The sequence below is a fragment of the Chenopodium quinoa genome, unplaced genomic scaffold (assembly GCF_001683475.1).
Source record: "Chenopodium quinoa cultivar QQ74 unplaced genomic scaffold, ASM168347v1, whole genome shotgun sequence".
Taxonomy (NCBI): domain Eukaryota; kingdom Viridiplantae; phylum Streptophyta; class Magnoliopsida; order Caryophyllales; family Amaranthaceae; genus Chenopodium; species Chenopodium quinoa.
The window spans coordinates 1,870,431-1,894,032 of NW_018742238.1; the positions used below are offsets into that span (position 1 = coordinate 1,870,431).

At 39.3% G+C, this 23,602-nt stretch overlaps 2 protein-coding genes across 2 annotated transcripts; one reads left to right on the top strand and one right to left on the bottom strand.

Moving 5' to 3' along the window:
- Positions 1-5,777: 5,777 nt before the first annotated feature.
- Positions 5,778-8,095, bottom strand: LOC110735830 (zinc finger BED domain-containing protein RICESLEEPER 2-like). The gene is made up of 5 exons (XM_021916016.1): positions 8,059-8,095; positions 7,256-7,978; positions 6,542-7,130; positions 6,231-6,309; positions 5,778-5,849 (listed from the first exon to the last, which is right to left on the bottom strand). Exons 1-5 carry the CDS (start codon positions 8,093-8,095, stop codon positions 5,778-5,780), a joined length of 1,500 nt encoding a protein of 499 aa, XP_021771708.1.
- A 3,875-nt stretch (positions 8,096-11,970) lies between these two features.
- Positions 11,971-17,810, top strand: LOC110735398 (2-oxoglutarate dehydrogenase, mitochondrial-like). The gene is made up of 8 exons (XM_021915589.1): positions 11,971-13,670; positions 14,100-14,326; positions 14,404-14,736; positions 15,166-15,412; positions 15,524-15,643; positions 16,303-16,494; positions 17,185-17,308; positions 17,452-17,810. The coding sequence occupies exons 1-8, from the start codon at positions 12,120-12,122 to the stop codon at positions 17,688-17,690; spliced, it is 3,033 nt and encodes a 1,010-aa protein (XP_021771281.1). The 5' UTR covers positions 11,971-12,119; the 3' UTR covers positions 17,691-17,810.
- Positions 17,811-23,602: the final 5,792 nt, after the last annotated feature.

A 23,602-nucleotide genomic window follows, 5' to 3' on the forward strand; every position in this document is an offset into this window, starting at 1 on the left:
AGAAAGCACATAAAGACCATTTTCTGAATATGCCTTACCATATAAAACATTATAGAAATAAAATGAACAACTATTGTTCTTAATTCGAAATTCAAAACCTTTGGCGTCCGACGCCGAAATTGAAATAATGTTTTTGGTAACTCTAGGAACATGATAACAATTGTCAAGTTCCAAAATAAGCCCAGAGGGCAAAGACAAACTGAGAGTTCCAACGGAGACGACAGACATCCTTGCTCTAGCCTCCTATTTATCCTTAGTCCCTGAGCATTGGAACAAAGGTGTGATCCACATCCGGCATCTAATACCCATGATGTTTTGCTAGTGAAGTTTAAGTCTATAACAAAAATACCTGATGAAGAAGCAATGATGTCGTTCTTCTTATCTTCCTTGAATTTGAGGCAGTCCCGTTTCCAATGTCCCTTCTTCTTACAGTAGAAACATTCGGAATCGGACTTGGAAGAGGCTACCTTTTTGTCCTTGCTGCCCTTGGCAGTGTTTGACTTAGGCGGAAAATTTTTCCTTTTCCCTTTAAAGCTCTTCTTCTTTCCCGAGCGCTTGAATGGCTTGCCCTTTCTCACCATGAGCATATCATGTTTTCCCTCATCCTTGAGGGTTTGCTCGGCTTGCTTCAACATACCATGAAGCTCGATGAGAGTTTTCTCCATGTTGTGCATATTATAGTTCGTTTTGAACTGATCATAGCCTTTATGCAGCGAGTGGAGAATGATGACAATTGCCATCTCGGTTGAATACCCAGCATCTAGCCTTTCGATGTTCTCAAATAATCTAATCATTTTAAGAACATGCGGGCTTACCGGCTCTCCTTTCTTGAGCTTGCTCTCAAGGATTTTGCCCGTGGGTTTCAAACCTTTCAGTTCGGGCCTGCTCTTGAAACATATTTTGAAGCTCAGAAATAATCTCAAAAGTCGTCTCCTTTTCAAAGAAGGTCTTTTGAAGGTCTGGAGACATAGTGGCCAACATAATGCATTTGACATCCCGATTGGCACTTTTCCATCGGTTAAGGGCAGCCTGAGTGACCTCCTCATTTGGAGCGTCGGGCATTTCCTCATCAAGGACGTATTCCTTTTGCTCTTGCATGAGAACAATACGCAAATTTCTTTGCCAATCAAGAAAATTTGGCCCGCTCAACTTCTCCTTGTTAAGAATTGAGCGTAAAGAGAATTGGTTGTTGTTTAAGTTACTTGCAGACATTGTTCTACAATTGAAAAAATTTGAAATGAAAAACCATTCATACAACCAATAAGTTTGAAATTTAAAAGCGTGCATGCAAATTTTCAATCTTATTGAGCATTTTATCCACGCATTAATAATTTGTCCTTTTTAGGCGAGAATAAAATGATTCCGAGATCCCAAAAATCAAAAAGTGATTAAGCATGCTTTGGCTTGTCTTAACACTAGATATTTTAGGGTAAGAAATCCAATTGCTAATAGCACTAAGCTAGTCTCGGTTTGATAAAACGTCGCATCTAATGCATTCTTGAAATTTTATCTCTTTTTCCACGACATCTAAGGGCTCCTTACTGATATCGTCGAGTTAAACCAAGACAACTTGTATACCTAGTATACCTTAAGTTCCTAGGGAAGTAGTGATGCCTCGCTTTAGCGTAGCCCATCACATACGCGCATTAGTTTGGTAAGTGTTGTTCTAGGAACGGCAAATTTTAGCTCAATATTTTAAGGGATCTAGGGTTTCTATGTTGGTTGATTTAAGTGAACTTAACTAATCATCGCAACATTTGAAATCCTAGACATGCATCTAACATTCAAATATATATATATATATATATATATATATATATATATATATATATATATATATATATATATATATATATATAAGGCATAAAAATAGATGCATTTGGCAACTAGCATGACCCCTTGAAATCTTCAAATCTTCAAGGGCCTTCATCTTGGCTCGTCTTCATCGAAACGCCGTCTTGAGACATCTTTGCCAAAATAAAATAACTAGCTACTATGACTTAGATTAATCTGAAGTACAAAAATACTTAACGATTCGCAGACCGTATTTAGATTTACAAAAATGCATAACGAAGTGCAGTCCGTATTTTCTATCCTAGTCGGGTCCCACTAGTTGCCATTTTCTCAAAACCTATTTTGAAACAATCTTTCATTCACCCATTCACTATTTGTGAATGGCCCATGCATTTTACGAGATAAAACAAGTAAACACGCAAAACTAGTAACTAACTTAAGTGGTTAATCCGATTAACGCGCCTAATTAAAACTAGTCAAAGTTATTTAATACATTATGTATTACTAAGGTGCAATTTGTTCACGTAATTAGCTAAGCTCCCACTAAATTTCGCATCCAACTTAATTAAAACAATTAATTAAGCCGGTTAACCCAAATTTGTCAAAGTAAAAGAAATTTAGCAAAACACATAGCTCGAAATTAAGCAAAAACAGCCCACACAATTTCTAGTGGTTTGCGCACCATGGCTGGCAAGCAGCCCATGGGGTGGCTTGGTGCGTGGTGCTAGCATGCAGCGCCTAGCGTAGCATGCCACGCTGCTAGCACCAGCTGCCTGCCTTGCATGCTGCCGCCTGCCAGCAAGTGGCGGGCTGGCTGGGGCTTGCTGCCATGCTACCCAGCAGCGTGCCCAAGCACTCCAACAACCTAGGCCACTGCCCACACATTAGCCTCTAGCATCCCTCGCCACATAGCAACGCAGCATCATGGCATGGCCCCTGTGCGCACCATAGGCAGCCTACATGCGGGCTGCTGGGCAGCCCTGCTTGCCTTGGTGACGCTTGGGGTCTTGCCTCGATTTGCGTGCATTTTTCTCGAGATTTTAATCCCGATTTATGTGCGACGTAAAATTAATCTAAATTTATTTTAGAATTAATTTAGGGCAAAAATGAAAATAAAACAAGTCCAACTTAATTAATTCAATTTTAACGGTGCACAAGCCTAATTTTCCAAAATCATCTTGGAACATTTTAGGTCTTTCTTGATGCTTAAAATTGAAAGAGCTATGTCCATAATTAATTTAACCAATATGCAAATTAATAATGGATTTGACAAATAGGGAATTGGAAAAATAATTAATCATCCAATGATAAAATTTTCCAACTTTTATACTTGTGTAAAATAATAAGATTACATCTTCAATATGAAGATTAATCAACATTTACTCACAAGCATTTGAACTTCAAGGATTTTAATCAACCAAATATGAAAAATCCAAAACTAGTTCAACATGGAATTTAGGGTTAAAGTTCCAATCATTTAAACACTTAAAGATTAGATCTTTAACATAATAGGAACTTAAAAATTACACATTCACAACAAGTATTCACATATTGATGCAATTTATTTGCATAATTATGAAAAACAAGTTTATGTGAAAAAAGAACATATCAACTTAAGCACATATTATAACTCCATAATCATGCTTAAAAGATATTTAAATTGCAGTAGATTAGGGATGCAATAATGCATTTAATCTACCCTTGACATGCTTGCATTAATCAAGGCATAAAAGATTTAAAATTTTCGTTGAAAACAAAAAAAAAAACCCTCAAAAAACTAGGTTTCTGGTTCGAATTTGGCTTTTGGACAGTCCTCAAAGGGGGTTGAAACTGATTTCGAATGTCGATTCCACCCAAAAAACACTATTTTTGAGCCAAAATCTGGGTTCGACAGCCAAAACGAGAAAAAATACGAGTTTTAAAATTAATTAAAACGAGCTTCTAATCCAATTAGAAAAGCAAAACTAGAATTTAAATCTACTTTAAAACACCATAATTAATAAATAATTGCAATAATTAAAAGGAGCGCGGCTCCGATACCGCTGTAGGGTTTCGTAGTGACCCTCACTACGCGGAAAGAAACCCCCAAGACCCGCCCCGATAACTAAAGCAATTAAAGCATGGAAACATAATTAATACATAATTAAAAGAAGAAGGGATAAAGAATTATACCCTAGACGCGTGCTTCGCTCGCGAATAGAGCTCTTACTTCAACCTCGCAAATGCAAGGCCTCCAACGGTTCGTACCCTCGAACCCGACCCGATCGTCCTAAGCCCCGAAGGTTAGTCGGGACCCGGACAAAATATAAACTTTGGAGTTTTACGAACTTAAGGTATTCTCAACTATGGAGATGCCTTTATAGCTCCACTCAAGTGTGTTCTTTCCCAAATGCCAAATCCTTGGTATTTATAGGGAAATAAACCCTTGGATTTCATTCCCCAACCAATGTGGGAGAATGAGAAAATGTGATAATTTATTTAATTCTAAATTAAATAATTAATCAAAGCAATCACAATGCAACAAGTGTCAAGGGGAGAGATAGAGAGTTAGGTGAGGACCAAAACCAATGGGGGGACCATTGCCTTGCTCCCCAAGGCTTTTCTCCAAGCATTGGTCCCCACCTCCCTCTAACCAGGCTCAAGCAATGGCTGCGCTGGCAGCCAGCTATCACGCCAGCATGCACTAGCTGGCATGGCTACGCACAACATCACTGCCCAGCACGCAATGCGCACCAACCAGCACATGCGTAGTGCTGCTAGCGAGCCACGCATGCTGCTGGGCTGCTGGGCGCTAGGCGGGGCTCCCTTCGCTGCTGCTGCTTGATGGCCAACACGCACTGCCCTCTCGCACAGCCAGCATGCACTAGCCCAGCCACCCGCATACGGATATGCATGCTTGGTTATTGGGCGTTGCTAGTGCTGCTGCTGCCTAGCCATCGCACACGCACTAGGCAATGCCTGGCATGGCGCTGCTGTGCGAGGCTGCCAGCACACTGCACGCTGCGATGCCATGCATGCCCACGCACACACGCATAGGCCTAGCCATGCGATAGTGATGTGCTGCGATGGTGAGCTGTGCGGAGGCTGCGATGGTGCGATAGTGATCTGTGCGAAGGCTGCGATGGTGCGATAGCCCTAGGCATACACACAGGCACACACACGCAAGTGCCTAGCACTGCGATGGTACTGTGCTTGTGCGATGGGCTGAGATAGCACCTAGGGCGCGCCTAGCACACACATGGTGCGCCTAGGCTTGCAATGAGCTAGCCTAGCCTAGAACTTCACATGGCTAGGCCAATGTGATTCTACGGCTATGCTCGTACTTGTTGCTTGTGATTTTGCGACGCTCGGTCTCGACGCCCTAGGCTCGATATCTGACGTCTGTGTTCGTAAAACTCCGACGACTCATTAAATCCTTCGGATTGATTCGTCATCTCGGATCGATTGTTCGATTGGGTTTGACCCGAAGGGTTCAGTTAAGATTAAGTTGTAATATTAATTATACCTTAATATTACTGATCGGAAGCGGCCTCCACCTAGGCATTCCGATCACTTGACTTTACTGAAGAATTAGCTCTTTAATAATTCTGAACCCTCTATCAGAATAATACACTTGTTGGAAGGACACCATTCCTTTCAATTTATTCACCCAAATTCATGATATAACAGAAGCAAAGAGTCTTTTTTTCAAGATCTTTGATTGCTCCATTCAAAGAAGTAGAATAGTCTCTCTCAACTAAAGCCTAATCTTCTGAAATCATCATCAGCTTCTAGTAAGTGAATGAATTCAAATAATCTCAATCTGAAACTTTATTGTAGAAAGAGTAAGTGAAGCAAAAAAAGCTCAAATGATAGCAATTCCAATTATTTTAGATCACCAAATGATAGCAATTTATCATCACCAAAACAAGGTGGTTACAATTGAACAAGTATATAAACTAAGTAAAGAGTTTAAACTAAAATGCTGAATACGACAGTAAGGCTCAAGCAGGCAGCAGGGCTTGATTAATTTGAGGTTTTAAACCAGTGAGCAAATGAGGGTGAGTGACATCTACCTGCAAAAAGATAAGCAAACAAATAAGAGAGTAAGAGACATAATAGTGTTATAGTGATTAAAAAAACATTACATTCACTTTATAAAAATCAAATACAACTTACAAATATGGCTATGCAGAAGTATCATCCACATCCTTCTCCTTCTCCACCTCAACCCCATCTTTCTCCAACTCAGCATAACCATACAACCAATTTCAAGTTGTTATCAAAGCTTCGACATGTTTGTGCAAGAGTGAACTCCTCCACCTGTTTAAACTCTGCCACCCATGCTAAAATAAGATTCGGAAGCAATAGTAGTAATAGGTATCGCAAGAATATCTTTAGCTATACGACCAAGACTTGGGAAAGTTTGTTGATTGCTCCTTCCAATAGCCCAAAACATCGAATTCCTCGTCAACAATACAAGGTTTTAAAGGCAATTCTAAGTATAATTCTAATTCAGATTTACCCATGTCACCACTAGCAACATCAGCAACAAAATTATGAAATCACAAATAAAAAAGATCAAAATAGAATAACCCAGAAAAGTGATTAACATATTGAATAATGATAATATTTGTCGTTATCTTACCGCATAAACTCTACTAGTCTTGCATGGACGATATGCATCTGAATTTGAACTACCTTGGGAAGAATAAGTTGGAAGAGGATCCTTGTAATGGTTAAACAGTTGAACTAATTCATAATACACCTCCTGGATTTTGTTTCAACCATGTGAGCTTCATACAAATCCTTGAAAAGATGTCTCAAAAATTTCAACTTAAACCGAGGATCAAGAATTGCAGCAAAAGATAATAGTACAGAGTAATCAGACCAATATTTATCAAACTTGCAACACATAAGATCTGCCATTTCTTTGAGTTTTGGATCATCCCCTTTAGAAGCAGCCACTAATAGTGACTCAATTCTACAAACGTTGGCAACATAAAGATTGGAGGTGGGATATTCAGAACCGGAAAACAAATTAGTAATGTCATAAAAGGGTTCAAGAAAATCACACATTTTTTCTACTATTTCCCATTCATGAGCAGTAAGCACCAAGTGATAATTGCTCTCTATCCTACCGAACATTTTCAACGCCGATAAAAGATCAAGAGCTCGACGAAGCATTAAGAAAGTAGAATTCCATCTAGTAGGAACATCCATCCATAGCTTTACACCTGTAGCAAAATTACAACTAGAAACACACCCCTCAAACCTTATAAGTCTAGCTTCAGAAGAATCAACATACTTCACATTCTCCCGAACTTTCGCAACAGATTCATCAATGACTTTCAAACCTTCTTTGACAATTAAGTTTAAGATATGGGCAGAGCATCTAACATGAAAATATTTGCCGTCAAGAGGTAATTTAGCCATTGCATCCAATTTAATTTGGAGTTTCCAACCATAGAATCCATATTACTTGCATTGTCAATAGTCATACTACAAATTTTTCTTTCAGTACCCCAATCTTTGATTAAACTAAAAACCAGATTATAATTTTCATGACCATTATGGGGAGGTGGAAAATGCCTAAAGTTCAGCACCTTAGACCGTAATTTCCAGTCATTATCCACAAAATGGGCCATAAGAGAAAAATAACCACGAGTAGTACAAGCTATCCATACATCACAAGTCAAGGACACTTTACTTGATAAGGCCTTAAACATATTACGAACATATTGCTTTAACACATCATGCTCTGTCATGCACCATTTCAATATTGTGTTTCTAGAAATAGTTCTAACCTTGGAATTCAAATATGTATGCAATTCCCTAAACCCTTCATGTTCAACAATACTTAAAGAATAACCATGCTTCAATATAGCTCTAGCAAATAACTTACAGTATTCTTTTTGGTCAAATTCAGATGCATTAGACTCATTAGACTTATCTGAATCTTTATATTGTTGGCACCTATCAAGGTATCTCTTTAGATTAGACGTACCAGTCGTACCACTATGTTTGTGGATTAATCTTTTGCAAAACTTGCATGCAGCATGTTCACCATTAATCTCAAAATTCTGCCAAATAGGAGATCCCTTTCCTTGAATTAGAGATATTGATTGATGGGTTTCAGGTGTTGGTGTAGCATTTCCAACACTCATGCATGTAATTGATGCTTGCTCAACCTCAAAGTCACCCACTACACCAAACAATCAGGCAAAGATTAGGAGTAAGATCAATAAAAATGCATAATTTATAATTAATTATAATGAACTATACCTCTTTCAGCTGCGTAATCAAATTCATCCTCAGCCATGATAGTTTGACCCCTTTAACACCAAAACATATTAACTGATTAAACCCCTAAAAATTATCAAGAACATCTAAATCTAAAAATTTGCCCAAAATGTTTTAATGCCTAAAATTATTTAAAATCAAAATGCTAAGCATAATATTAAAATGTAAAAATTAACTAATTAAACATATAAATTGTCGGAAAACAATGTTGAACAATTATTAATCAGGAAGATTATATGTTTTAGATCCATAATTTATGAGTAAAATTCGAACCTGAAAATTGGACCGATTACTCACTCATTACTCACTCCTTGACTCCTTGTTGAAGGTAGAATATGGGAGTGAGAATTTGAGATTGAGAGTGGAATTGTGTGAGTCTGGGAGAGGCCGAGCAATGGTGAATTATAGCCATTGGTTGATCTCTGAATTTTAGTATATTAGGAAAGCTAGACTCTAATGGCAAGATTTGCGACTGAGAATTTTAGTATATTAAGAGAGCTAGACTCTAATGAAAGTAGAATACGGGAGTGAGAATTCGAGATTGAGAGTGAATAACTGATTATATTATTTTTGAGATTTTCCAATAATGCTCCCCTTATCACTCTTCTTTTTTTTTTTGTTTGTTTTGTAAGCTAATTAAGTCATAAAGTATTAAAGTATTACATTTTTCTCCAAATAACTAGCAATTTAGGATTACGTCATATCCTTTTTTTTCCCCCTAATTCTATGAGTTATTTTCCTATTTAAGCTTATTCAAATATTTTCAATAAAATTCTCTATAATCAAATGTATTACAATTTATATGTCTCAAAAAAACCTATAAAAATTTATGAATACTACTACTTTTTGGATGCATGTGCATTCTTTATTTAAATTTAGTAATTACGATCTACGAATACTACTACTTTTTAGGTGCAAGTTCATTCTATATTTCAATTAAACAATTATGGTTTACGAATACTACTACTTTGTAGCTGCATGTGCATTAATGTAGTCAATAACGGTTTACAAATACTATTTGACCTTAAGCTTGTTTGTTTTATCTTATATTTTATATAAAAAAAAAAATTTCAATTAAAAAAAAGTTAAAAAAAATAATAATTTTGGATAATGATTGAATTGAACGTGATAATGATTGAATGCTGGCATGAGTATATGACAATGACCAGATGATAATCTGACCCAAATAATTTACATGTACCCGATCATGACTTGACTTGTTTGGACTCGAGAAAGTGGTGACCCGAACTAGAGCTGTTAAAAGGCTTTTATTGGTCTTTTATTTTTCTAATTTTATTTTTCCTGTTTAATCTTATTTAAATGTTCTGAATAATGCCATTTAAATGTTTTAAAAAAATGTCATAAAAAAAAACGTGAACTCGGATATGAACTTATGAAAAATAAACAAGTTTAGATAATTTCAAATAAAATAAGTTTAGAAAAAAAATTGTTGTATTTTAACTTATCTAAACTAAACCTATTTTATCCGAATTTATATGAACTTATTACATTTTATCTAAACATGTCATCTCGAATACGAACTTATCTGAAATTGTTATCCCTAAAATGAGTGGAATCAATGTGAATAGATTAGAATAGGGTTTGAACCTATCTTCTAAAAATCTAAACTAAACCTATCTTATCTAAACTTATTAGAACTTATTATTTCGAATTTAAACTTATCTGAAACTATTTCTCTTACAATAAATGAAGTAATTGATAATGAGTAAACGTGAATGTCATTACATGAACTGTTAACAAATCGACCCAAAAAATGTACTCGAACCTGATATGACCCGACCTGAAATCAACCCGATACCCAGATTAACCCAATATTTGAGACCCGAACACGAACATGACCTGACTTGGAAATGATCCGACCTAATCATAACCTGCAATATTTTGACTTGAACCAAACACAACTTGAACCAGAACATGACCCGACTTGTAAATGACCCGACCTGCTTGTAACCCGCAAATAATTGACTTGAACCGAACCCGACTTGAACCCGAGAATGACCTGACTTGGAAATGACCCGACCTGATTATAATCCGCAAATTATTGACTTGAACCGAACCCGACTCAAACCCGAGAATGACTTGACCTGATTATAACCCGCAAATTATTGACTTGAACCGAATCCGACTCGAACTTGAGAATGACCCCAACCCGTTTTACCCCGTGAAAATCCGAATTAAACCCGACCTATTATTCACCCGACCCGAATGTAACCCGACCTGTTATTAACCCGACCTAAACCCGACCCAAACCCGAAAAGATGTATGACCCGACGTTACCCGACTCAAGCATGACCCAACCCGAACCCGACCCGTATAGGTTATGATATTAACCCGAATTGACCCGACCCACATTTACCGAACCTAAACCCGACCCGTTTTCCCGAAATGATAGCTCTAGGTTTATCGAGTAGTGGGTTGAAACAGATCATATCATAAACATATTGGGTTACGGATTGTAAACGGTTCAGTCATAACAGGTTACAGGTTGTAAACGGTTCGGTTTCAATGGGTTACGGGTTGAAATAGATTGGTTACAACGGGTTACAAGTCATAAACGGTTCAATCACAACGGGTTACACGTTGGAACGGTTCGGGTTAATTGGATATTTGCAGGGTTTAAACAGTTTCGATTTAAAATGGGTCGGATTACTATCAGGTTCGAACGTAATCGATTCGGGTTGTAACGGTTCAGCTTGATAATAGTTCGGGTCATTGACAATTTGCACAAATTTGATTAAGTTCAATATCGAGCTTAATTGGAAAAAACTCGGCCGCGCCGATTTTCAGTTTTCAAGAAACAAGTTTTTAACGGTTCTTGTACATGTCGGTTTAACGGTGTTCGGGTTAGGATTATATAAGTAAGATTGGTCCCACAAGGAAGACAAACCAATTAAAAAGAAGAAGAAGCTTCGCGGGAAAATAAAATTATAAAGTTAATTTTTGTTTTAAAGTTCCCTACTCCTAACTCACTAGGAGCATCCAGAAAAATCAATCAAATCATCATCATCTCGTGTTGCCACACATTATTTCTCCTCTTATTATTATTATTATTCAAATTTCAACCCGCTCTATTTTATTCCACCCAATTTGTTGCATATTTTTAGTAGCTTATTAGTTTTATTTCTAGTGGAAGAAATAAAGGCAAGCTAAGGGATCATTTGATTCTTTTGTTTCAGGTTGGTAATCTTGTTATTATGTTTTTAAACTATGATGCTATGTTTTTTTTATTGCAAAACTATGATGCTATGCTATTTTACTTGATTTATCTTTTGTTAAAGTAGAATATAATCCACCCTTTTTCTATCTTTATATAAGTTGACAATTGTGATTTCAGTTACGCATTATAAAAAATGGATTCGCTTGATCTCATTTTCTTAAGAATGCATATGCTCCTTGTTACGAATTTATTAAACAAGTTGTCACATTATCTCGAACTTTTATAATTTACAAGTAATGTGGAATACTTCTCATTAACAGCATACTTATTTTACTTTTACTATTTTGCTACTTTGGATTTGTGGACAGAGCATGAGAAGCCAAGTGAAATCATGGCTATTCTTTTTTATGCCATAAAATTTGCTAGAAGAGCTTGAACTACAAGAAATACAGGTTGTTATAGTTTGAATCGTTTAATATAGTAGTAGTTAAATTCTTGGTATAACTGTAAAAGTAATGGTCTAATGGAGTGTTATATTTAATCATAACTAATAAGTAGATAAAATGGTAAAGATTCTTATCTAATTGTTTTAGTCCCAAGATTAAACCTTTTTTTCTAACACTTTTAAAATGTCATACGTTTATCTTGGTTGTCTGGATGACATGGCATGTTCTAGACATACTAGTGCACGACAGGGTTCCACGTGACACATCTACTTTCTTAGGAATGCTTTTTACATATCAGTATAGATGGAATATAGAACGTAACAAACATCAGTATTTTTCAGGTTTAGAAGTCTTCGAAGTGATCATATTTCTCAATGAAATACACCCAATTGCTAGGATTTTGATTTAGGCAAACTGTTATGGCCTGGTTTAGAGCTGGTTCTAGTGCAGCAAAGTTTGCTGTGAGGAAAACTTTATCTTATGGACACTCTTATGTAAGAAGAACACATGTTATTCCATCACAAAACCGTTACTTTCACTCTACACTCCTCAAACCGAAAGCACAAACAGCTCCGGTTCCACACCCTGTGCCCCTCTCTAGGCTTGCTGACAGTTTCTTAGATGGGACTAACAGTGTATACTTAGAGGAACTTCAGCGTGCTTGGGAAGCTGACCCGAGCAGTGTGGATGAATCATGGGACCAATTTTTCAGGAATTTTGTTGGGGATGCTCCAAAACATCCTGGTGTTTCAGGGCAGACCATCCAAGAAAGCATGAAACTTTTGTTGCTTGTAAGAGCTTATCAGGTTAATGGTCATCTGAAAGCAAAATTAGACCCACTGAACTTAGACCATAGGGTAGTGCCTGAGGTATTGAGCCCGGAATTTTATGGTTTCACTGAAGCTGATCTTGATAGGGAGTTCTTCATTGGTGTTTGGAAGTTATCAGGGTTTCTGTCAGAAAACAGGCCTGTGAAAACACTCAGAAGTATTCTTGACCGGCTTGAGCAGACCTATTGTGGGAGCATTGGTTATGAGTACATGCATATCTTTGATCGCGAAAAATGTAACTGGTTAACAGATAGAATTGAGACTCCAATGCCTGTGGAGTACAGTAAAGATCGCTGCAAAGTAATGCTTGATAGGCTTGTATGGAGCACACAGTTTGAGAATTTCTTGGCAAATAAGTGGTCAACAGCGAAAAGATTTGGCTTGGAAGGTTGTGAAGCGCTGATTCCTGGCATGAAAGAGATGATTGATCGGTCAGCTGAGCTTGGAGTTGAGAGTATAGTTATGGGAATGGCTCATAGAGGAAGACTAAATGTCTTAGGAAATGTTCTTCGCAAACCACTTCATCAGATTTTTAGTGAGTTTAGTATTGGTAGGAAACCTATCCCTGAAGACGCGCTCTATGTTGGAACTGGTGATGTCAAGTATCATTTGGGAACTTCTTTCGACAGACCTACTCTAAGTGGGAAGAGGATTCACCTCTCTTTGGTTGCAAATCCGAGTCATTTAGAAGCTGTGGATCCTGTTGTTGTTGGGAAAACAAGGGCCAAACAGTTTTATTCTAACGATGTGGAGAGAACTAAAAACTTGGGTATATTGATTCATGGGGATGGTAGCTTTGCCGGGCAAGGTGTTGTATATGAGACTCTACACTTAAGTGCTCTTCCAAGCTACACTACTGGTGGAACGATACATATTGTAATTAACAATCAGGTAGCATTCACAACTGATCCGAAATCTGGAAGATCTTCTGAGTACTGTACTGATGTTGCTAAAGCATTAAATGCTCCTATTTTCCATGTAAATGGGGATGATTTGGAAGCTGTTGTTCGGGTATCTGAGATTGCAGCAGAGTGGCGGCAGACCTTCCATTCAGATGTTGTTATTGACATAGTCTGTTATCGTAGATTTGGTCATAATGAAATTGATGAGCCATCATTCACACAACCCACCATGAACAAGGTAACTCTTATTACTCTTATATAGTATGCTAGTTTTCTTAGCTTGCATTCTGCTTGTTAAAACTTAAAAGTGCTACACCAATTTTTATTGCATGATCTTAACTTTGCCTGCTTTGTTTTAATTTGGTTTTCATACTTGTTTTAAGTCCAGAAATACATCTGCATCTTCAAAAGCCATCAGCATTTTAGGCTATCTGACAGAATGTTGCATACTTTCTTTTGATCGAAAAAGTAAATACTATCATCTCTTTTTCAAAAACATGGCAAAAACATTGTGGAGTTGAACTGTAACTGTAGATAAACAAGATCAATTGAATGAAAGATGTTAGCACTTAATGAAAATATAGCATGCAAAAATGATGTTTCCTAATGTTTTCCATGTACTAGTTTCTTTTAAGTTATAGATGAATTTTAATTATGATTGATTCAGGTCATTCGCAGTCATCACCCCGTTCTTGAGACATACAAAAGAAAACTTCTCGAATCTGGAATATTGTCAAAAGAAGATATAGAAGAGATTCAGAAAAAGGTCAACAGAATTCTAAATGAAGAATTCGAGGCCAGTAAAAGCTATGTTCCCCAAAAGCTGGATTGGCTTGAAGCAAATTGGGCAGGACTCAAGTCACCAGATCAGCCGGCACAGATACAGGATACCGGGTACATCTTATAAGATCTTCCCAATATCGCAATTTAATCTTTTGTATCTGTTATTTGATAAGTATTTTCAATCACAGGATTAAGGCAGACATGTTAAGAAGTGTTGGGAAGGCCATCTCAACCCTTCCGAAGAATCTCAATGCCCACAAAGTGGTAAAGAAGATCTATGAGCAACGTCGTGAGATGGTTGAAACAGGTCAAGGTGTAGATTGGGCCTTTGCTGAAGCTCTGGCCTTTGGGACTTTGTTGGTAGAAGGGATTCACGTTCGCATATCTGGTCAAGATGTTGAGAGGGGAGCATTCAGTCATAGGCATGCTGTAGTTGTTGATCAAGAGACAGAAGCGAAATACTACCCACTTAAACATGTCATGGAGAAGCAAAAGGCCGAGATGTTTACTATCAGCAACAGGTCAGGTTTACATACTTTGCATTGTTGTTTTGGTTGCTCATATCTTGTACATGCAGGCTGAATGGTCTTAAAGTCATGAACCTTATTCTAGGGTCTATTACCTTTATAACCTATAATTGCTTAATTAATGTATCTTGCTGAACTGAATTTAATTTGTTAATTTTTGATTTTCAGAGCTTAACATATTTTTGTAAAATTATCTTCGCTGAACTTGGAAAGAGGGAAGTTACAAAAGTATGCAGTTGTTGCTGAACTTATTTTTACAAAAGTACCCCTTGTAAACTAGTTTTAGCAAAGTGTGGGTTTCGACCTTTTTGAGAATCATTATGCTGATCCATTTGCATATTTAGCTACATCTATCTGTTGGCTTAATTATGCTTACAAGTTTATAAAACTTCCCTGATAAACGTGTTCAATATTTTAATGTAGCTCCCTCTCAGAATTCGGTGTTCTTGGATTTGAGTTGGGCTATTCGATGGAAAATCCAAACTCACTGGTACTTTGGGAAGCTCAGTTCGGTGATTTTGCAAATGAGGCACAAATTATATTTGATCAGTTTTTAAGCAGTGGGGAGGCAAAATGGTTACGTCAAACTGGGCTTGTGGCACTGCTGCCTCATGGCTATGATGGTCAAGGACCTGAACATTCGAGTGCTCGTTTAGAGCGTTTTCTTCAGGCAATTTCCCTTGAAAAATTTATATTTCATCCTTATAGTTTTCCTGCATTGGACTCTGACATTAATAGCTCTATATATCATTTTCCTTATTTGAAAACTTTTGATACTCAGATGTGTGATGACAACCCACATGAGATCGCAACTGATCCGATAAAGCAAATACAAGAATGCAATTGGCAAGTGGTTAATGTCACAACCCCGGCAAATTATTTTCATGTTCTGAGACGTCAGGTATATTAAACTAAGATGAGCTATTATTGAGGATATATTTTGGGAAATTATAGGATATATTTTGTGACCATATTTTATGGCTAGAATATCTTTCGGTTATCTTTTGTTAGTTTCCTAATTCTATCTCATTAGGGTAAACTTGTATTATATATTTGTCGTGGCAACCATCAATGAAATTTAAGCTATTATGTTCATTCAATTTAGCATGGTATTAAGAGCAGGTTAGATTTTGGGAGCGTTCACAAAAATTTCCCCTACCGGTGTATTAACCGGTGGGACAAAACTTTCGTCAAAAATATAACTTTTTTAAGCTTCTGCATATTAATGTTTTCTTAAGGATTTTTGATACTGTTTAATGATGATGAATTTGATGAACGTGAGTGGTTGAATGGTAGCTAGTGGGTTTATGGTGTCTTACTCTTGAGGCAAAGATGAACAAAGGCATCGATCTAAGTTTTATTTATTAAAAAAATATAAAAAATAAAATAAAAAATTCGGCTCTTCCTTAGAAAGGGTTTGTGATATGATTCAAGCATAATTTTGCGTTTTGGATTTGAGATTTTCTGTATTGATTTTATTATATCTCTAACAGATATCTATATTAGATTACTTTTGAAAGTTTGTCATTGTTCGGAAGAATTGACATACAAATTCATCAGGTTCACAGGGAATTCAGAAAGCCTCTCATTGTGATGTCTCCAAAGAACTTGCTCCGCCATAAGGACTGCAAATCAGAATTATCCGAGTTTGATGATATGCATCAAACTAGCTTTAAGCGTCTCCTGGAGGATCAAAACTATCAGTCTGATCTTGAAAAGGGTGTTAGACGTCTAGTTCTTTGTTCTGGCAAGGTATTTAATATTCCCACCTTTCCTGATTCATATCTGAAATCGTTACAAGGAGAAAAAATCAGTCAAACTTGAGAAAAATTGATTGCACGCATTGAAACAGATCTTACTTGAATCCTGCCTTCTTTGTTTTTTCAATTCTTTATATTGTTTTATATATCAGTGTAGTATGACAGTAGGAAAATTGACACCCCGATAAGGTTATGAATTCTTCGGATTGGAAATTCTCCAAATTTCACGTGTACACTTGATTGTCTTGAACCATTTATTTGTAGGGAAAATGTGATAAAGAAAAAGCAGATCAATGCGATATGTGCTCACAAATGGCCTTTGAGATAATTTTGACTAGATGCAGTCTACCTGATATGTGTACACATGCATTTATACAAGAAAATATCAAGCTAAAAGTCTTATGCAATTGAATATATGTTTTTAGAATGTCTTGTCCCTAACCTAAACCAAAGTTAAATATTTTGAGCAGTTAAATTACTCTGCTCATATTATTTAGCCTTAACTTGTCCGATGCTTGGATATGTACCCGTATTTGAATCATCATACCTGTGCTCATGTTGCTATCTGTGACATGTTGAGATTCCAAAACATTTCAAAACTTTGAGGTGTTGGTGCCTTGAATAGAATTTGCTTCTACTGAGGCGTATTTCACTACATCTTTCTGTTTTGTGTAATATGCAGGTGTATTATGAGCTTGATGACGAGAGGAAAAAACATAACAGCACGGATATAGCGATATGTAGAGTTGAACAAATCTGTCCTTTTCCCTATGATCTAATCCAGCAGGAACTTCAGCGATTTCCAAGTATGTTGCAGCAATTTTCAGCAGAATCTGCACTACTAAACATTCTGCATATTGTTATATGCTAATTATTAGAATTCTGACTATAAACTTGCAGTATCATATAATCTCTATAAGTTCATGTACTTCTCTTTTGACTGTTTCAGATGCTGAGATTGTGTGGTGCCAAGAGGAGCCGATGAATATGGGTGCATTCAACTACATAGCACCCCGTCTTTGTACTTCCATGAAAGCTCTTCGAAGGGGAAATATGGAGAGTATAAAATATGTGGGTCGTCCTCCTTCTGCTGCCACAGCCACCGGGTTTTATCAAGTTCATGTCAAAGAACAGAGTGAGCTTGTGCAGAAGGCCTTGCAGCCTGAACCAATTCATTTTCCTTGGTAAAGATGATGACTTCTGTAAAGACATGCATAATCCCACCTCCTTCCCTTTTTCACTTTTGTATGTTATTTTTACCATTGAATAAATGTGGTTAAAGTCTGTTTAGGACAATCTCAGAAAGTATTTTCTTCGAATTTGCTAAAGGTATTAAGGGGTTTAGTAATCAAATATGCGAAAAGACAATAAACACAATCCCCAAAAGAACGAGTTTAGAGTAATGAAATACTAGAACTATAATAATGATAATAATTATAAATCAAAGAACAAAGATCAAAGTAAGAGAGGTATTTCTGAATAAGGACGAGTAATATCAAAACTTTTAGTATAAAAGTGTTGTAATTTGTATTAACAATGTTTGAATGTATTCTATTACAAACAAAATCCTATTTATAATTATTTGTAAATATAAAAAGGTGATGATTAAAGAATCTTTATTATTTTGGTAATGCTGACAATATTGATTGGCATCTTCATCTTTTAGGAAATGTTGACTTAGTTGATTGATACTTCCTTGATTCACTCCTTAAATCATGGGACGTATTTCTGCTTGTCGCCCAAGCTGCCAAGCATTCATTACGCGTCACAAAATGGACCGAGCTTTGGAGGGAAGCTATGTTACTCAAAATGGCTTAGAAGGGCGATCGACTTACTCAGAAAGGTACAGTTAAGTCCTGCAATCAATAATAAGATTGGACCGCCGCTGCCCGGATAATATTCCGTCAATCAAGTGATTCGTTTCCTGAATTAGCTTTAATTGATTGATTCTGTTTGGGGTAAAATTACCCTATGCCACGTGGCCCAATGGCAAGCTGACACGTGTCAGCCCTAGAGAGGCCCAATGGGATCCAATCGGATGCTGACACGTGGCACTGTAACCCTAATAGGGGAACTGATCCTCTTCTACTATAAATAGAGGAAAATCCTCATTTAGTATACATTCATAAGTACAAACTCAAAAATCGAGCAATATTATTTGCAGAATTTTCTCTGAATCAGAGAGAAAATCCACTTACTTTCCGCACTTTTATACATCCGGAGACGTTCTAATTTGATCGTCGGAGGCGGAACTCCACCCACGGAGTTTCGTGGTTTTGCAGGTACATACAGTCGGCACGCATTCTCGGAATTGTAACTCTCCCGAGGGACTCCAAAAACCCCGAAACATTTGGCGCCGTCTGTGGGGAGAGTACTTCTAAGATGGCATTCGATTCTGTACGGCCTGGTGAAGGCAAGCGGCCTACGGCCGAACCTGTTTCGGGGGTTTTTGATGTGTCCTGTGGGAGAGTTACAATTCCTAGTATGTGCAACCGACCCCTGTACCTGCAAAACCACGAAGACTCCGGTTGATGGGAGCTCCGCCTCCGACGATCAAGTCAGTAACGTACAGGAGGTAATAAATGCGGAAATAGTAATTACTTCTCGCTAATACAAGAGGATTCTGCATTTAATATTGCTCGGGATTTGTGTTTATCTTTTTGGATCCCCATAAATGAGGTCTGACCCACTATTTATAGTGGAGAGACCAGTACCCCATCTAGGATTCAAAGGACACGTGTCTACAGGGGATTGGCGGCGCCCTGTTGACCTATGGCTGGCTGCCAGGTGTCGCAAGGCCATTGGGCCACGTGTCTAGGGTAATTTTTACCCTAAACATTTGCCCCTCTCGGGTGCTGATGTGGCGGGGCCACGTGGCGCCTGAGACGGTTTTTTTTTTCGAATTTGAATTCGAATTTTAAAGTGCAAGAAGCAGGAGGTGAAAAGGCGCGAGGGTTCGCCTTCTGAGGATTGCCTATAAATAGCAAACCTCCTCCCCCATGTTCATATTTACAACCTTAAGCGATTTTCAAAGATTTTGAGAGCAACCGGTCTTGAGAGCAAATTTCACCAGAAATTTTCCGAGTGCACATTCGGTTTTTCGCTTTTTTTAGAGAATTTTCTGCTGTCTGGGGGTGTTGTGGACAGCTTCACGAATTTGCAGCTGCTACTCAGAGGACACATCCGGCTATGAGGACGCCTGTGTCTTTGCGAGCCATTTGAAGACTTTCCAGCTTGGTCAAGCGGTTTTCTCTCCTTCTCAATTAACTTAGGTACCGCCTCTGTTCTTTCTAGCTCTTCCATGTATTTACGTTTGTGCTTCTTTCTTGCCTTTTTCTTTATTAGTTCCATAAGTAGATGGACCCTTTATACCCACACCCGGAACATAGCTTTGAGGCCAACCGGTCCCTCAGTACGGCTGAGTCTAGGACTGAGGGTGCCATCTCTGGGCATTGGAATCTTTCTTGTACATCTCCCAATCTGACCGTCTCCGTGTCTGTGCAGGACACAATGGCCAGAACCAGAAAGACGGCTGTGGATCCCAACTATAGAGGCGGAGGCTTAGAAGAGTTGCCGCCCAAGGAGAGGATCCCAGATGAGATGACAAGGGGATCTCCAAAAGGCACCCCTAGTGATAGCATTCTAGGGTCTTACAGTGGAGGCGGTGAGGAAGCCGCCTCTACTTCTAGAGCTGAGGATGAAAAAACCTCAGCAAGAGATGAAAAGAACCCCGCTTCCAGTTCCGGCTCTGAGTCCGGCTCTGATGAGAGCGACAGTAGCAGCATCAGCTATCTCACGCCGTCTATGGATAGCGAGGAGGAGGAGAGGCCTACATGGAATAATAAAGGCGACCCTCTCATGATCACCGTCTCTGCAAAAGGCAGGGCTAACATGCAGAAAAATTTAGCCAATTTCGTACTCAAGCGGCCCTTGGGAGAAGGGTACAAGTTAGCCGTCCCGCCTGAGATTGGGACCATTGCCTGGGAAGATAACCAGCGCAATGCAGACGATTTCTTTGGTTGCTATGAGGCGGCATTTTTAGCGGGGCTCCGCTTCCCCCTTCATAACACAATAAAGGCCATACTCAGGGGTTATGGCCTAGGCGTCTGGCAACTTACCCCCAACTCTTGGGTAAATATTCTGGGGTATATTGCCGCCTGTGAAATGCAGAATCTGAACCCCGGCTGGGAGGCTTTCGCCTACATGCATTACCTGAGTCGGAACCCAGGCAGTTGGAGGGCCTGGTACACTTTGACAGCATATCCCTAGTACTTAATGACGCTTGACAAGCCGTCAAAGTGGTCGGATTGGAAGGACCGCTTTTACCTGGTCAAAGCTCCAACCAATGAGGAAAATCGGGAGCTCCGGACATACAACCGAAAGCCTGAGTTGCTTGGGAAAAAATGTAAAATGCCCCAGATACCGGATTCTTTGAGCTCACCACTTCCACTATCTCAACCGGCGAACTTATCAGTGTACCCAACAATTGGGTACCCAAACATGAGTTCTTGAGGGACGAGGCGTTCCTGTCCGCATGCGGGCTGAGCGCCATGTTTAAAAAATGTAGGTTGGAGGACTCAGCCGGCCAACTTGTGACAGATGTATGTTTCTTGCTTCGCTTAGATATTCGTTTTTGTACTTTTTCTAACCAGGCGTCTCATTGTTATTTTGCAGCTGAAGGCCTAGCCATGTTGCCAACATACAAGACGCCTGCTAAGAAGGCCTCTGATATCCAAAAGGAGAATGTAGAGAAAAAGAAGGCTTCCCAGGCGGCTAAGAAAGTAAGTCCGCCTGTCCTATTTGCGTATTACTCTATTTTTTCTTCCATTCAGTTGTTTCAAATCTAACCGTTTGACCCCTTTTTACCATGTTTCAGGATGGGAGCAAGGTTCCTCTCTCTCTTTCCAAACAACTCCGGCAAAAGCCGGTTGGGGAGGAGCCTGCTCCAAAGGTCCAAAAGACCTCTCATGCTGACCGACTGACTGTCGGCGGCAAAACGGTGAAAAACACCGGAATAGGGTTCGACCTTTCACACGGGAGGTCGGACGTCCCTTCGGCACCCCAAAAAATAGGCGGTACATCTGCCGAAAAAGGCCCACGCGGCACTCAGAAGACCCAAGGTACGGATGACCCCTCCAATCTCACTCTACTTGGTCTGCCCATGCGAGTCAAGTCTTACTCCCAACTCTAGCCAGAGGACTCGTCATCCAGCCGGCAATCTATTGGAGGGGCGTTTGCTCCTTTCTCACCGTCTGTTTCTGGTGCAGATAAATCTCCTCACTGGCCGAACGTGACACAATACGCCCGGGCCATGCTGAAAGTCATCCCTAAGGACGAGAAGGAAGCGATCCCTGGGATCAACGCCTTTAATGCTGACCGTGTGATGGTCAGCCTGGCTGAGGTAATCTTATACATCCGTCTCTACTTTAAACAATAATCTCATACTTGTCTGATTTCTTCTAACACCGGCTGTGTCTTTGCAGTCATTGCTGCGCGTGGAGGGGCTAAAGAGAGCCTATGCACGCAAACAAGAGGAGGTAAGGAGAGCCAAACGGGATGCCAATGACGCCCATATTGTAGCTCAGTATTCAATGATTGTGCATGACTTAAAAACTAAATCTATAATCATGCAACAATGCAAGCGGACCAGATCAAGACCCTTCAAAAGGCCCTCAATGAGTCAAAGGTCAAGGCTGACAACCTTCAGGTGGCGTTGGAGAACGCTGAGACGGAGTAGAAGAACCACGAGGATTCTCTCCGGACCTTGGAGAAGACTCAGAAGGAAAACTCTTCCCTGAAGAAGGAGAATGACCTCCTGAAGAAGGAGGCTGCCACTTCAAAGAAAAACTTTGAGGCAACCCTTAGGCGGAACAGAGCCGACTCATTGAGGAGAATGAGCAAGACTGCGAGAACCGCATGAAGCTGGCGTTCTTCCTGATTCACCCAGAAGCTGGCGTTCTCCTTGATTCACCCAGAAGCTGACTACACTGCCTGGGAGCTCCCCTATCGATACGCATATCTCGCCATTCTGGCTAAGGAGGAAGGTCAGCCGCACCAGAGCCCTATGAGCAATGGGCCAAGAAGGAAATTGAAAAGATGCAGGCTGAGGCAGCCGAAGAGGAGGAGTACTACCAGGCGAAAGTTGAGGAAACCGCCAACCTTCTTGGCTCTGAAGCTGTTGCCAACCAGGCCCAGCCACACCAGACTGAGGCGCCCAGTGCTCAAACACCAACAACCCGGCTGACTCTTGAAATTGAATGAATGTAATTTTCGGCCTGTGTGCCGTGTATCTTTGTATCTATTTTCACCGGACGGGGGTCCGATTAACAATTTCAACATTTTGAATTTTTATTAAATATATTTCGCCGACTGTGTCGGCTTTGCCTTGATTCGATTCTCAGTTTATTTTTGCTTAGCATTTTTCTAATTTTCGCAAATTTTTGCCAAGTATAATGACGCTTGACTTCCCATATATACCGGGTGGGGTTACTAAGTTTACCCCTGGATGGCTGGTTGTTAACTTCAAAAAGGTTAACAGGCAGACGTCCACATGTGCACCCGGTTAGACAGACAAGCGGTGCTTGATTGTTTGAGGAAACTGATCGCATTACTAACTGGTTGGGGTGTGCTCGTAAAGCACCCCGTTTTGCAATGTTTATATGCAGCTGGTTATTTGGCCGGCTGTAGATCGGTCGTTTGTTAAATGCTAAGGTTTGGACCTCGCTAAGTTTAGTAGGCATAATCGTTTGAAGTGCCTTTGTGTAAAGCTGGTTATGGCATGACCAAGATTTCATGTGCCGTCTGTACTGTTTGGTAGTACAAGCAGCTGTATTTTCCTGTTGGGGGTACCAGCTATATTACTTTGACGTAAATCCCGGGAGTACCGCATTGCAGAAATGACCGGTTGTACTATTTGCAGTGAAGACCGGTCACATCTCGGTTACAAAGGATCATTCAAACAGCCGGTTAGAGCCGTTCGATTCATGATCGCTAGAACAATGTACCACCCGGAAGGGAGATGTTCTCTTCGACGAATTCACCCCAAATGGGCGTCACGGATGTCTGCTCTTTTGGAGCAGACAGTTTAATTTTTAGCTGGT